The sequence below is a fragment of the Onychostoma macrolepis genome, chromosome 03 (genome assembly GCF_012432095.1).
Source record: "Onychostoma macrolepis isolate SWU-2019 chromosome 03, ASM1243209v1, whole genome shotgun sequence".
Classification (NCBI taxonomy): domain Eukaryota; kingdom Metazoa; phylum Chordata; class Actinopteri; order Cypriniformes; family Cyprinidae; genus Onychostoma; species Onychostoma macrolepis.
In genome coordinates, this window is record NC_081157.1 from 11,559,668 (window position 1) to 11,575,080 (window position 15,413).

The following is a 15,413-nucleotide window of genomic DNA, read 5'->3' on the forward strand; positions in this document are numbered from 1 at the left end:
GCCAGCAGATCTGTCTCCTACTGAAAATGAATGGCCCATCATGAAAAAGGAGATTCACAAAAACGACTATGGACTGATGAGCAGCTGAAGTCTTGTATCAAGTGTGACAGGCCAAAAACGTTGCTTTCAAAACTTAAAAAATCAGTATCCTTAATTCCCAGATGATTAAAATGTGCAATTAAAAGGAAAGGTGATTTGAGGTAAACATGCCTCCGTCCCACCTTTTTTGGAGTATGTTGTAGCCATCAAAATCAAAATTTGTTTATATTTACAAAATAAAAATAAGTTGGCCAGTAAAAAATTCTTGTTTTTTCTTTGTACTTTAATCAATTAAATAAAGGTTAAAGATAATGAACTCCTTAAGGCTTCCTTTTACTGTGAAACTCTTCCCGCACTGATCACATGAGTACAGTTTCTCTCCAGTGTGGATTTTCATGTGTGCCTTAAGGTTTGCTGACTGTGTGAAACTCCTCCCACACTGATCACAAGTGAAAGGTTTCTCTCCAGTATGAACTCTCATATGCCCCTTAAGGTTTCCTTTTAGTGAGAAACTCTTCCCGCACTGATCACATGTGTACTGTTTCTCTCTAGTGTGGATCCTAGTGTGTGTTTTCAGATTTGCTGACTGACTGAATCTCTTGTCACAGTGTGAACACTTGTAGGGTTTTTCTCCAGTGTGAATCCTCTGGTGCTGTTTTAAACAGTTTGCTGAAGTAAAAGTCTTTTCACACTCAAAGCACATGTACTCTCTCACACCAGTATGTGTTTTCTGATGTACTTCCAAATATTGTAGACATGAAAAACTCTTTCCACACAAATAACACGAATGTGGCTTCTCCTTTGTATGAACTCTCAGGTGTTTCTTCAGGTATGAAGCCCACAAAAATGTTTTGTCACATTGATCACATGTGTACAGCTTTTCTCTAGTGTGGATGTTCATGTGATCCTTAAGGTTTCCTTTGATTGTGAAACTCTTCCCACACTGATCACATGTGAACGGTTTCTCTCCAGTGTGGATCCTCTCATGTCTTTTCAAGTCTCCTGAATGACTGAATCTCTTGCTACATTGTGAACACTTGTATGGTTTCTCTCCGGTGTGGATGTTCATGTGATCTTTAATGTTTGATGACTGTGTGAAACTCGGTTTTTCTCCAATTTTGAAGCTTTTTCTTCCTTCAACTTCACTCAATTCTTCATTCTCCTTTTCTTTAATCAGCTCTAAAATAAAAGTAAAAATAGTTCATTTTCACTAACTTGTAAAAAAGAGAAATGTGAAATGACATGAAAGTTAAAACCGTTCAATTCTTTCGTAATAAAATAAAAATAAAAAACAAGAAGGAAGGAACAGAAGGAAGACGGCTGAATATTCTCCAAAAAAATTAGAGAGCACTATTAAAGGGATAGTTCACCCAAAAATGAAAATTAGCCAAAGATTTACTTAACCTCAAGGCATCCTAGCTAGGCATGTCTGACATTCCTCTTTCAGATGAACACATTCAGAGTTATATTCCACATTGTCCTGTCTGTTCCAATCTGTATAATTACAGTGAATGGTGCTCCTGTTTCTGAATCCGAAAAAAAGTATCCATCCATCATAAGAAAAATGTTGATTCTTAAAACTTTATAAACTGTAATTTCTGGTCGCTCAAGCAGGCCCGTTCTCAACAAGGCAGTCGAGCGTATGAAGTTGGACTTGAAATGAAACAAAACAAAATGAAACGAAAGGTGCAATGTAAGATCTGGGGAGAAAGTGATGCACAGCGGAGAAAGCAAAACAAAACACCGGTCACGAACTTATTTAAACATCCAGGGTATGACACGAATGCACCATTTTAATCAAAACAGATAAAATGTACTTGTTCACATGGTTTCCCTGTGCTGTACACAAAACTTACTCTCATGAGACTACAGTCTTCTTTCTGGATTTTACATTACGCCTATGTCATACGCTCGACCGCCTTGTTGTGAACGCGCCTCCTTGAGTGACTGGAAGCTGGACATTACGGTTTATAAAGTTTAAAAATCAACATTTTTCTTAAACTGACACATTGTTTCACTTCAGAAGGCCTTTATTAACACCCCGGAGCCATGTGGAGTAGATTTATGATGGATGGATACTTTTTTTCAGAAAAAAGAAACAATGTTGAATATAACTGAATGTGTTCATCTGAAAGAGGAATGTCAGACACGCCTAGGATGCCTTGAGGGTGATTAAATCTTTGGCTAATTTTCATTTTTGGGTGAACTATCCCTTTAAAAGACGTTAGTTGTAAATTTAGTCCATTGGATGAATTTAAATATTTTAAAATTGGGATCTTGCATTAAAACCCGCAAATAGATCAAAGTTAAGTCACGATAGACAACATTTCATTATGTTAAGGAAAAAGGTGGTAAAGACACAGAGAAAAGCTAAGGCAGTTTTTTTCCCCCCTGAGGATAATTGAACAGGCAAGAGGTAATTCTAAAATAATCTAGAACCAGCTGAACAAATTAAAAGGATATAAAAAAGATAGGATATGGTTCTCGACAGAATTCTTATGTCTAAATTATTAGGTTTTAATTTTTCTCCAGAGACTTTAAAATGGATTGAGTCATATTTGTCAGGTTGCACCCAGTATGTCAGAATACAGAATTATTAAAAGTCATCCCCCAAAGTATATCCAAAGGTGTTCCCCAAGGATCTATTCTGGGTCCACTGCAAGGGAATGGAACTCTATCCCATCAACAATTAGAAGACTGAAAAGAATCATACAAATCAAGTTTCATCTTAAAAAATGCATGGTTACTGACAACTCAGCACTGTCAACATTAGTACTGTATTCCTAATTTTAGACTTCTCTGTACTAATTGCTCTTGATTATTAGGTTTCTCCTGTTGCCATCTCTTTCTCTTTGTATTTTATTTAGATAATTTATTGTGTTTTAATTTGATTTTTATGTGCATTCATATATTTGTATTTTTTAGTATTCAAAAAAAAAAAGATCTCTTCTCTTGTTAATCTTCTTTGTTTGTTCATCTCTATCTCTGTTTCGTTTTTAGGGTGACTTTTTAACATTCTGTCAAAGGTCTACAGATAAAAAATATCCTCTTTGGCTGATTCTGGCACATTTACAGCCCTGTTGATTAATGTGGATTGCCCCTGTAAACAAATGAACTAAAAAAAAAAGGAATAAACACCAACCTGTTTGTTCTTCAGTATCTTCAGTGTGTTTGATTCTGCAGGGTTCTGGATCTCTCATCTTCTCTCTGTCCTCTTTAATAAACTCAGTCTTTGCAGATTTCAGCTCTTCCTGTTGCTCTGATGCTCTGATGCTAGTCTTCACTTGTAAACTGATGGGAATCTTTCAACATTTATTGGTGAATTACTGTGGGCGGATCTTCACTGATGATGATGTAATTACTGTGGGAGGAGCTGATCTGCCAAAAGCAAAAATATATAGGTTTTCAATTTATCAGTTACTGGTTCAAAGTCCAAATGTCAAATTTTAGTGTCTGCAACAAATTACAATTTACAAAAGTGATTTTATATACTTAGAAAACCAATTAAATGCAAGTGTCTATATTTTAATGTTTCAAATAACTTTTGTAAAAGCAAAATGTCAAAATATAGGTGAAATAATGTTGCATCGTCATTCAGCATAACAGATATATAAAAATGAAACAACATAGTTATCCTGACATGTAATTATTAAAATATTGTCACCTTGGAATTATAAGGGTCTATCTGACATTTTTGTCAAAATTGGGTTATTCTGTGACAAAATATTTCACATTCTGTGATGTTTCATTTGTAAGCAGTGTACATTTTGGGCCATTTTTTTAGAAAACAAAAAGGGTTCTATCTACAGAAGTCTATGGAACGTAAATACGTTGAAGCTCAATATCTCAGAACTGCTCAGAATGCAGATAGAGCCTTATAATTCCAAGGTAGCGATATGTAAAAGACAAAATTATTATTTTATTATATTTTATATGATTGAAAACTTCTTGCTAACAATTGGGTAAAACCTAGTGGTGTGAAAGTAGTGGTAAAGTATAAAGATTTAAAATGTAAATTAATGAATATTTTGGGGCTACACTATATATGATCCTTAAATATAGTCTTTGAATATGTCATAAAATTATTTATTTATTGCTATATAAACCCCTTATTTTTTTGTCTTTGACTCATATACTAATTGGCACATTTAAGCATCCATATCTAGGCTATCTATTGTAAACAACTGATGCAAATTACCACATTTTTATTTCTAATTCTAACATTATTCTGTTTCTTCATTAAAATAACTGTAGATGTATAGAAACAGAAAACATTGAAAGTATGAAGTCAGAAAAAAATGCATGTTTGTAAAAAATAACCCTCAGTCTGTTGACACCAATGAAATGAGCTTTAAGTGGCCATTTACAGGAGATCTGAAGACATCTGCATAATAAATGAGGTGAAAACAGGAACTATTGACATGAAATAAAGAGTCTTTTCAGCAGATGTGTTAATATTGATGAGACTCAGACTGACTATCAACACTCATTCAACAAGACATTCAGGATCATCAGCAGATCATCTCACTTTTTTTGAGTGTTTGCTGTTAGAAACTGAATATATGAGTCAGATTATATGATAAAAGCCTATTAAACTGCTCTACGGAAAGACAATAAAGTTATTTCTCACAATTTGACATGAAAAATCAATAATAGTCTGACTACATTCATTTCAATAATGAACTTAGATCAAAGAAGACAAAGATCATAAACCTTTTAAAATAAAGCAGCACAAGGAATATTTACTGTTTCAATTGTCAAACTTTACTCATATTTATCTATAACATAGATTTGAAAAGTCTCACGTAATCTGTCGGTATGTTGGAGAAAATGTGGAAACCAAAACGCAAACCATTACCATATTTTCTGGGACTGCTCTATTATTAAGGGCTATTGGAGAGGAATACATACTGCATTACAAGATATCTTTAAATGTGTGATACCCTTTAACAGTAAAATTTTATTTTTTGGATACATACCCCATGAATGGTTAAAAAGAGATAAATATCTAATTAATATATTATTGGTGGCTGTTAAAAAGAGTTTCACGAAAAAATGGTTGTCACAGGAGAGTCCTACCCTAAATGCATGGATGGAAATCACAATGGACATTTATAAAATGGAGCAAATAACAGCATTTGTAAATCACAAAATGGAACAATCTGCTTCGCACTGGGAAAAATGGATCGAGCATGCAACATCTCATAGACCTGATTTTATTTTTTAATCTAAATTTTGATAAAGAAAGATCAATCCCTATATGTACATAGTTTTCTTTCTTGCCCCCCGCCCACCTTTTATATATATATATATTTTTTCCTCTCCTCAATATGTACACAACATATGTAAAGATGCATATATGTGGGCACATTTAGATATATATACATACATGTGAATGTGAGTGTAGATATATGTGTGCTTATATATGAGTGTGTTCGGATCTATAATATGTGATGTGCATCTGATGGAAGTGTATTATTGTTTGAGGAGAGGAAAGTAAACAAAGAAAAAAAAGAAAAAAAAAGAAAAGTTTCACGTGGCTCATTATAGTGTCAGCGTAAAGTATTTAGTAGCTAGTTTCTGTTCCAGTATATTCTAACAATGTAAAGTAACAAATTTGATACATGTACTTTCCTCTAGATTCTCCGACGCTCCTTCGATCCAGTTCTCCTTCGTTCCTGCCTGGCTCCGATCTACATGCAAAAGACAAAACTTCAGTCATCCCAGCTAAGAACCCAAGAACTGTTATCTGTGTTTCATACTCCTGACTGCTTCCACGATCCTCTCCCACATCTCCGTCAACAAACAAACCTGTTTGATCTCTTACCTCTTGTCTCTGGCTTGTGTTGTGACACTATGGTGTTGTTGGATAGGTATTTACCTGAGTGTTATTAGCGTTTTTGTATTATTGATGTTTTATCCATGTCACATTGTGAGAAATAACAGTACCATCTTTCATTCAAAAACTTAGACTTTTATCATATATCCCGACTCAAATAATGTGTTTCTAGCAGCAAAAACTGAGAATAAAGTGAGATTATCTGTTGATGATCCTGAATGTCTTGTTGAATGAGTGTTGATAGTCTGAGGCTCGTAAATAGAGCTGCTGAAAAGACTCTTTATTTCATGTCAATAGTTCCTGTTTTCATCTCATTTATTATGCAGATGTCTTCAATGAAATGAGCTTTAAGTGGCAATTTACAGGAGATCTGGTGTCAATACTCAGGGTATTTGTTGGTTACAAATCTGTAGATGTATTTCTGTGTGTTTTCAACTGTTTTTTTTTTACCATTATTTATATTTTAAAAACATTGCATTAGTTATGGTGTTGTGAAAACTATCTAACTTAGTGATGTATTTTTTAGTTTTGGCAGATTACCTCTTCACATGCTGGAAAATTCTCATCAGTTTACAAGTGAAGATGAGCATCAAAGCATCAGGAAGAGCTGAAATCTGCAAAGACTGAGTTTATTAAAGAGGACAGAGAGAAGATGAGAGATCCAGAACCCTGCAGAATCAGACACATTGTCAGGTCATTCAGGTGCAGGTGACCCATGCTTCCCAACTCAAGCTCAGTGCTTTACTGTCAAATGTGTATTACCAAGAAATAAATGTGTAATATTATTAGTAGCTACACTTTTTAATGCGAAACAATAGTAATTTTATGATTAAATTATCTTTATTTTCAATACCCCCTTCGATACCAAACCTGCTTGCTGGTGCCACTGCTAACAAATGAGTCTGGAGCCCTGAAAGGGACACTTTCTATGAACTGGGGAGATTTATCAATAACATTATGTTAGATAATTTTGTAGTGGATCAAACATATTTAATAGTTCTTCCTATAGAAATTTGGATTTTGCCTCTAATGTTTATGATGTTTTAAAAACAATAATTTGAAGATCAATGTACCTCATTCATGACAAAAATTCGGAGACAAATCATTTATCAAAATGGCCAAAATTTTGTGTAACAAAACACTGTTATATACACTGTCATTTTATGTCCACATTTCTCTGCTTTTTTACGAGTTTCTGAAAATGAACAACTTTTACTTTAATTTCAGAGTTGATTGAAGAAAACAAGGAGAATGAAGAATTGAGTGAAGTTGAGGAGAAAAGTCATGTCAAAATTGGAGAAAAACCCTTGAGTTGCTCTCAAACCGAACAGAAGGATTTAAAGAAGAAAAAAAAAACAAGAAATCATTCACCTGCACTCAGTGTGGAAAGAGTTTGACATGCAAAAAAAAGTCTTGATGTTCCCATGAGAGTTTGTACACTTGTGATCAATGTGGAAAGAGTTTCTCACAATTAAAGAACACATGAACATCCACATTAGAGAGAAACTGCACGCATGTGATCAATGCAGCAAAACATTTTTGAGGGCTTCAGACCTGAAGATACATCTGAGAGTTTATACAAAGGAGAAGCCACATTCATGTTATTTGTGTGGTAAGAGTTTTTCATGTCTAGAACATTTGAAAGTACATCAGAAAATACACACTGGTGTGAGAGAGTACATGTGCTTTGAGTGAGAAAAGACTTTTACTTGAATATTTAAAACAGCACGAGAGGATTCACACTGGAGAAAAACCTTATGTGTGTTCACACTGTGACAAGAGATTCAGTCGGACAGGACAGCTGAAAACACACGAGAGGATTCACACTGGAGAGAAACCGTATCACTGCACTGCATGTGGGAAGCGTTTCAATCATTCATCTGCTCTACACAGGCATACAAAAAAACAATCACAGTAAGTAGATCATCTTCAGATGTAGAACTTTCAGGTCTGATGAGCGTCCTCACCAAATGCAACACAATAATGAATCAAGCTATAAAATATCATCTGGATAAATCTGTCCTAACCAGTCATTACAAGTGACATGACAGTGAATAAAGTTAATCTTCATCTTCAAAACCAGCAGATTCAACTGTGAGATTCAGATCAACTCAAAGATGGAGTTCCTCCCCAAAGAACAATGTCAAAAAGTTTTATTCTTGTATATAATTTTGCTTCGTGACAAATTATATCATTGAGTTTTCTTGTAAGTTTCATATTATGTTCAGTTGTCTTAATGCATATGTGCCAGCTGTGGTTTGCTTACTCTTTCATGAAGGAATGTAGAAGCTTTTTACAAACCGTTCTTGTTCAGGAAGCTGAAGAAGAGACTGTAACACTTTTAAGAGAGATTGAGATTTATTTTTAACTTTTAAAGTAAATCATTATTTTCCATTTATGATGTATTTTAGAAAACGCAGAGGTAAGATATACTGTATTGTGGATTTGTAACTGATCCTTCTGTGCTTCTCTTGTAAGTAGGGATGGCATCTGAACCCAGTATTAAACGAGCCCTAGGGTTAATTACAAAAGACCATAGTATTGATAAGCTCTGATGTGATCGGTTCTGCTTTCGAGACTAGAGAAATTAAGAAAAACCACTTAAAATGTATTACTGCTACATAAAAGTTATCAAGCTAATTATATATTTATAACAGTGTGCATATGCAATAATATCAGAACACAAGACATTTGTTTATAATGTGTTTTTGTTATTTGCAATCCAAATGCTAGATCTCTCTTGCACTTAAGTGCTGTGCAATTTATCTTATTTTATTTTAAATTTCAAGTTTGGCTTCTATGGATGTTTGAGGTAAAGCGATATAAAAAAGTGGAGAAAATCTGATGTGTCAGTATATTGGATCATTCATTAGTTCTTAAAGTGACAGCAGCCTAATAAACCATCAGTTGTCAATGTCATCGTTTAGTAAGGGACTAAACAAGGGGACTGATTAGATACACCTGAAATCAAATTAACATGATCAACAAGTGATTGTTGATTGATTGTTAACACAATCTAAAGTGAATTCCGTGATAAACTCGCAATTCTGACTTTATAACTCACAATTGCGAGTTTATATCTCACAATTCTGAGAAAAAAGTCAGATTTGTGAGATAAAAAGTCGCAATTACCTTTTTAATTTTATACTCAGTGGCGGAAACAGGCTTCCATATTATTTGCTTTAAAATCTTGCCGGTTAAACATTTAATTAGCGTAGTTCTGACACGTGCTGTCACACACGTGTCTGTGTCAGCCACATACCAGATACGCTGTTTTCGTTGTAAATACACGTAGAAGACATATCCGTGTGGTGCGGCTGACACAGAACAGCGTACAGTTTGCGTCCAGCAGATATTCTCCAAAATGGCGCTACGCTGACGCAGAGGAGACGAATTGTTGAATAAAGTCGTTTTTTTTTTTCTTTGCATACAAAAAGTATTCTCGTAGCTTCATAATGTTACGGTTGAACCACTGATGGCAGATGGAAGCGTTTTCAGCACTTTCTCTCAGTGGTTGACCATAAGTATGTTCCAGTGTGTCGAAGAACATAGGCCTCAAAAGTAGAAAACCTTGCTGAGGAGCGATGCAATAAACTAAGTTAATAGGTAGTTAATATATTATGACGCATTTAACTGATAACAATTTATTGATTACTTACTCTATGAATCATTTAGAATGTTCATTTGTTGCTGATGCAGTAATTGTTAATAAATGGTTTAGTTCTTCATGAGCTACACATTAACTCATGATTATCTGTGCATTTGTTAAGCATGAATTTATGCATATTAGTGTCACCGTATTGTAAAGTGTTACCGATGACTGAAGACTAGTGCACGTGCTCATTTATAGTGCGTTCTTTCACTGCATGAATCAGTCTATTAAAATGCATTTAGAATTAACACATAATGCAAGATATGGGGCAGAAAATGTATATATTTATATAATTTCATAGAGTTAATATCACACGAAACGTGCCGGGCTTTCGGTCAATAAAACAAAATGCATTTGAATTCTAATTAACATGACAATATGTACAAAATGATAACTAATCGCTCAAAAACCAGTGCGTTTTGCTCGACTGACTGATATTCCACAGTCTGTTCGGAAACCATAGGCTCTCGAGCCGTATATGGTTCTTTCAGTGAGTGGGTCGATGGAAGGAAAAAAATAAACCAAACAATATTTTTAAAAAACTTTTCATCAATAATCAAAGCTAGTGTGTCGATGTAATTAAAAATCCATATATTATATATTTTAGAATATTAGGCTACATAATTCATCAATGCCCGTTTGTCATGTATAATACACCAACCAATCATGATCTGGCACAAGTTCAAATTACATTGGACAATAATGTCAAGTGGAGCAGTCATTTTTCGTTCTTATTCATAAATTGGTAGAAAATGACATGGGACAGACGAGCTTATTTGTGGAGCGATCTGGATCTGCGGTTTGTCTCAATTTATAAATCAAATTACATCCCTGGGAAAATGGATGCTGAATAAACAAACAACAACAACTGAACAAAAGCACTGCACAAAACAAAAGTTGCAATAATGGTAACCAGTACACTGCAAAAAATGCTTTTCTTACTTAGATTTTTTTGTCTTGTTTCCAGCCAAAATATCTAAAAATTCTTAAATCAAGAAGGATTTTCTAGACAAGTAAAAATTATTGTCTTGTTTTCAGCAAAAACAAGCGGAAATTAAGTGAGATTTTGCTCGAAACAAGCAAAATAATCTGCCAATGAGGTAAGAAAAATAATCTTATTTCAAACAGAAAACAAGATTATTTTTCTTACCCCATTGGCAGATTATTTTGCTTGTTTCGAGCAAAAACTCACTTAATTGTGACTTGTTTTTGCTGAAAACAAGACAACAATTTTTACTTGTCTAGAAAATCCATCTTGATTTAAGAATTTTTAGATATTTTGGCTGGAAACAAGACAAAAAAATCTAAGTAAGAAAAGCATTTTTTGCAGTGTAGGCTATTCAATTAACTTATATTTATGTATGATATCCTACACCGTTTACTATTTGATGAAACTATCATAGTTAATGAAGCCCAAGTGCCACCTACAGGCCTATTATGTGAAGTGTAGGCTGGCGAAATGGTGACGTGAAAGGACTTTATTATATTACCATTTTTGATAATTATGCAGCATTATGAAAGTGTCTTATGCTCATTAAGCCTGCATTTATTTGATCAAAAATACAGAAAAACTTTAATATTGTGAAATATTACAATTTAAAAGAATGTTTTTATATTTTAATATACTTTAAAATGTCATTTATTTCTGTGATTCAAAGCTGAATTTTCAGCATAATTACTCCAGTCTTCAATGCATGGTCCTTCATAAATCATTCTAATATGCTGATTTATTATCAGTGTTGGAAACAGTTGTGCTGCTCAATGTTTTGCTTTTTATTTTTATTTTATTTATTTATTTTGGAACCTGTGATACTTTTTTGGGGTTCATTGATAAATAAAAAGTTAAAAAGAACAGCATTTATTCAAAATAGAGATGTTTTCTAACAATATCGTTTTTAATATCTTTAATATCACTGTTTCTATCAATTTAACAAATCCTTGCTGAATAAAAACTAATTTCTTAAAAAAAAAAAAAAAAACGACCGCAAGCTTTTGAACGGTAGTGTATATTGTTACGAAAGTTATATTTTAAATAAATACTGTTCTTATTTAACTTTTTATTCATCAAAGAATCCTGAAAAAAGTATGACTGGTTCCCAATATTGCTAATAAATCAGCATTGCATAAAATGTATTTTAAAGTATATTCAAATTGTGATCAAATAAATGCAGGCTTGATGACCATAAGTGACTTATTGCAAAAATATTAATAGTAATGTATCCAAACTTTTGACCTATAATTTTTTTATTTTTTCACATTGCCCTTTTTTTTTTTTTTTTTAACATTTGAGCCCCTGCCCCTGAGGAACTCTCTGCATGTCCCTGTTCAGGTGTCACGGAACACGTGCTATTTTACAGATTAAAAATAAAAGAGCAATAAAATATAAGATAAGGTAGTAAATAAGTGTAGAATAGCACTGTCTGTTTGCTTATGTGCATCAATCTGAGTGTAAACGGTGAGAAATGTTCAGGCAGGTGAAAAGCGTTTGGTTAAAGGTGAATATTGACCTATCGTGCGTCCTGCTGCCGAGCCCCGCCTTGATGTAATGATTGACAGCTCGGAATGCATTTTCAAATCCTCAATGACTTAAACTATATTCATTGCGGGGTATTTAATGAAAATGCAATTGAAACATCATATATGTAAGTGTCAATGCATTTAAGAAAAATAAAAGACCTAAAAGACCCTTTTGCTGCACCTTTGGCTCAGAATGCATTTTGAAACTCTCATTCCATTTTCACAATGAAAATGCAATCTCAAGTGTCCTACCCCTAAATCTAAATGCATTTAGGAAAACAGCATTTAAATTATAATTTTGCTACAGTTTTTGCTTGGACATGTTAAACATATCTAATCAATTTGGGTAATACATTTTCATTTTCAAACTTATAAAGCTTTAAAATATGCTTTTAATTTGCATATTAAAACTAGTGTAGAAAATGGCAAATTTAAATGATATAATTCAATTTTCATTTTGCACTAAATGTTGCACATTTGAATGGGAAAATGCATTGCCATTTTGCATATTATATTTCAAATTGGCTGTCCTTCAATAGCCAAAGGAACTAATTCAGCTGAATTAACAGTATTACATCACTTAATAGTAACATCTGGTTACTAAGTAAGCGATGAAGAAGCTAGAATACGAGCCTGAATCAGAACAAATTTCCCTTGTTCTATTAACTTGTTGTATTTAATATACCGTTTGGACATCTGAATCCTCTAATTAACATCTCTATCATCCAAAAACTAATTCCAAATCTGTAGATTTCCCTAACCTCTTAGATTAGGAGATGTCCTCAGCGGTTTAAGGTCCGGGCTGCTTAGGGCTCGACAGAAGTCTTTTTCAGGTTCAGATAATAGGTTACTAGTAATAAATCACTCAGTCTTGCTTTTAAGAGAGGTTTAAATGCATCACCATTTGAAATGGTTTTGCAAAATTTCTCTTTAGTAAAGCATTCATCAAATCATTCCCTTATTGGATAAACAAAAGTTAAGGCTTAAACTTTTTTTTCCCCTGCAGCTCTGCAGCGGGTTTTGGTTGTCATGGTTACTTAAACTAAGCAGAACTATCACACACACACACACACACACACACACACACACACAGATACCTACTTGCCAACGATAGGGGGAGGTCTTCATTGTTATGAATACCTAAACACAAACACAGGAAGCCTAACCTTTATCCTACTTACAGCTGCACATTTCTTCAGGTTATAATAGCAACACCTTTTGAAGACGTAAGCAAAGCACACACACATATCAGCATTTTCCATCAGTTGTGTTAACCAAGATGGTGACACCTGTTATGTTGTTGCTTTGACAGGATGCTCCATCTGACGCCTTAACAGGATGTCAGTTAACTGTCGTTTCTTTTAGTCTGTGGAAACGGCACTGACTTTCTGAAGTTTCAGAAGGTCAATCTAGTTTGCCAAAGTCCTCATTTCTAAATTAAAATCATTAGCTTCAATTAATTGTTTCACCCATTTCATTAATCGTTTATTTATACGCTCATGTTGACAAATTAACCAATCTTTAGCTGTGGAGATGAGTTCCTTCTCCCGGTCTCTGTCGTCTCCTGTTTCATTTCTCCATTTTATTCTTCTTTTTGACGGCCTTGTGGTGTCTCCGCTGTAAGGATTCTACAAGCAGATCATCAAAAGGAATTTCCAGTTCACGTGTTTTATTCAGATTTCTAATATGTGGGGATTGGCCAGGAGATTGAATATCAAATTCCATTACAACAATATAGTGTCCCCGTCACTATACTGGGGCATTAGGACCCACACAGACCCACACTTGGCTGAAAGAATCCACAAGGGAACTCGCCAGACAGCAGACATGAAGAGAGGCCTTGAACTGGAATCTGCAGCGGTGGAGGAACACTGTCTGTTGCGTGGAGTGAACTTCTACACTTGTGGATTCTTAATTCACCCATATGCACCTTGGCTTGGCACCTCTCCTGATGGTATTGTTTATGAAACCACAGAGCAGGGTCGGAAATTAATGGGTGCTCGAGGCAAAAATGCCCCTGAAAATGCCTAAAATGCCACATAAATTTACATTGTAAAGGCAAAGAAAGCCCTCATAGTTATTCCTGTTTTTATAAAGAATATCTACAATATATTTTAATTATAAAGCCCAATCCAAGTTAATTTACACTACGTTTGAGAATTTTTTTTTTTTTTTTGTCTGCACGTGATATCTGTCTGTGAGCTGTCACTTGTACGGTAATCTGAGTGTTGTAGTTCAAGCACAGCAAAGATGGAGCAGTTTTTAATCAAAAAGGATAAAGTCAGTCATGCAGACACACACACACACCATCAAACATTTGCACAAAACAAAAACCAGATGCTTCCAAATTCACTGTGAAAGTATCTACTATCGAGTCACAACGGCACTTACGGTGGCATCTCCAGCAGCCAGGGACTTTCTTCAGCAGCACCTATACGCTGGCCAGTTACATAATTCAATGTAATACTTTTTATGGTCACACTCACGTTAAGAGTGATGCGAGACACTATGATCCAAAAGTGCAACTTTTGTTAATAAAAGTTTCATTTCTTCGTGTGATATAAGCGAGTTTGTCTTTATTGTTGCTGTGCTTTCATTAAAAAAAATAATAAATAAAACAATGCACCACAAACGAAGCATTTGTTTTAAAAGAGGGAAAATACCTTATTTGGGTTACAACGCAAGGCTATACGTCTTATTCATTTTGTTAATAAAAGTTAGATATAATAGAAGCCTATGTCAATTTGCCATTTTACTATTTTATGGCTGATGTGTTTTAATTAATAGGCTAATAATGGACCACAAACTATACGACCGTTTTAAAGAAAGGGGAAATCCAAAGACTGTTTATTTATTTGTGTTACAATGTGGGTAAAACATATTTCCCTTATTCATATTGTTAATAAAAGTTCAATGTTTAATATAAGTGAATTTGTCATTGTACTGTTTTATTGTATAACCATTATTAATAATAATAATAATAATAATAATAATAATAATGAGCCAAACTAAGCATCCGTTTGAAGTAAGGGGAAAATCCAAAACCCTTTTATTTTATTTGTTACAATGCGGGTATGTCTTATTCGTTCAGTTAATAAAAGATATATGTTTAATATAAGTTACTTGTCATTGTAGTATTGCTGATGCTGTGTGTGGGATTTTTTTTTTTTCCGTTAAGAGTAATACTGAATCAACCTTCAGCATTAAATTTAGTTTCAAGAATAGGAAAGATCTAACGTTAAAGATCAAAATAAGCACTGCAGATGCGAGGTAAATAGACGCTCTCGATCTTTCTCTGCTATATCTTTGCAGTGGCTGTAGAAATGGTCCAATAGGGTTGTTAATTCTTGATTTGGGTACGGCACA

At 34.1% G+C, this 15,413-nt stretch overlaps 1 protein-coding gene across 2 annotated transcripts; it reads right to left on the reverse strand.

The window, feature by feature from the left end:
* Nucleotides 1-317: 317 nt before the first annotated feature.
* On the reverse strand, nt 318-6,484 carry LOC131536702 (gastrula zinc finger protein XlCGF8.2DB-like). Of its 2 annotated transcripts, XM_058769759.1 has the most exons (4): nt 6,419-6,484; nt 5,019-5,732; nt 3,182-3,417; nt 318-1,218 (listed from the first exon to the last, which is right to left on the reverse strand). In XM_058769759.1, the coding sequence occupies exons 3-4, from the start codon at nt 3,237-3,239 to the stop codon at nt 323-325; spliced, it is 954 nt and encodes a 317-aa protein (XP_058625742.1). In that variant the 5' UTR covers nt 3,240-3,417; nt 5,019-5,732; nt 6,419-6,484; the 3' UTR covers nt 318-322. The 2 variants fall into 2 exon arrangements, with proteins under 2 accessions (XP_058625742.1, XP_058625741.1); XM_058769758.1 differs by lacking the exons at nt 5,019-5,732; nt 6,419-6,484 and having other exon boundaries at nt 3,182-4,353.
* Between the last annotated feature and the right edge of the window lie 8,929 nt (nt 6,485-15,413).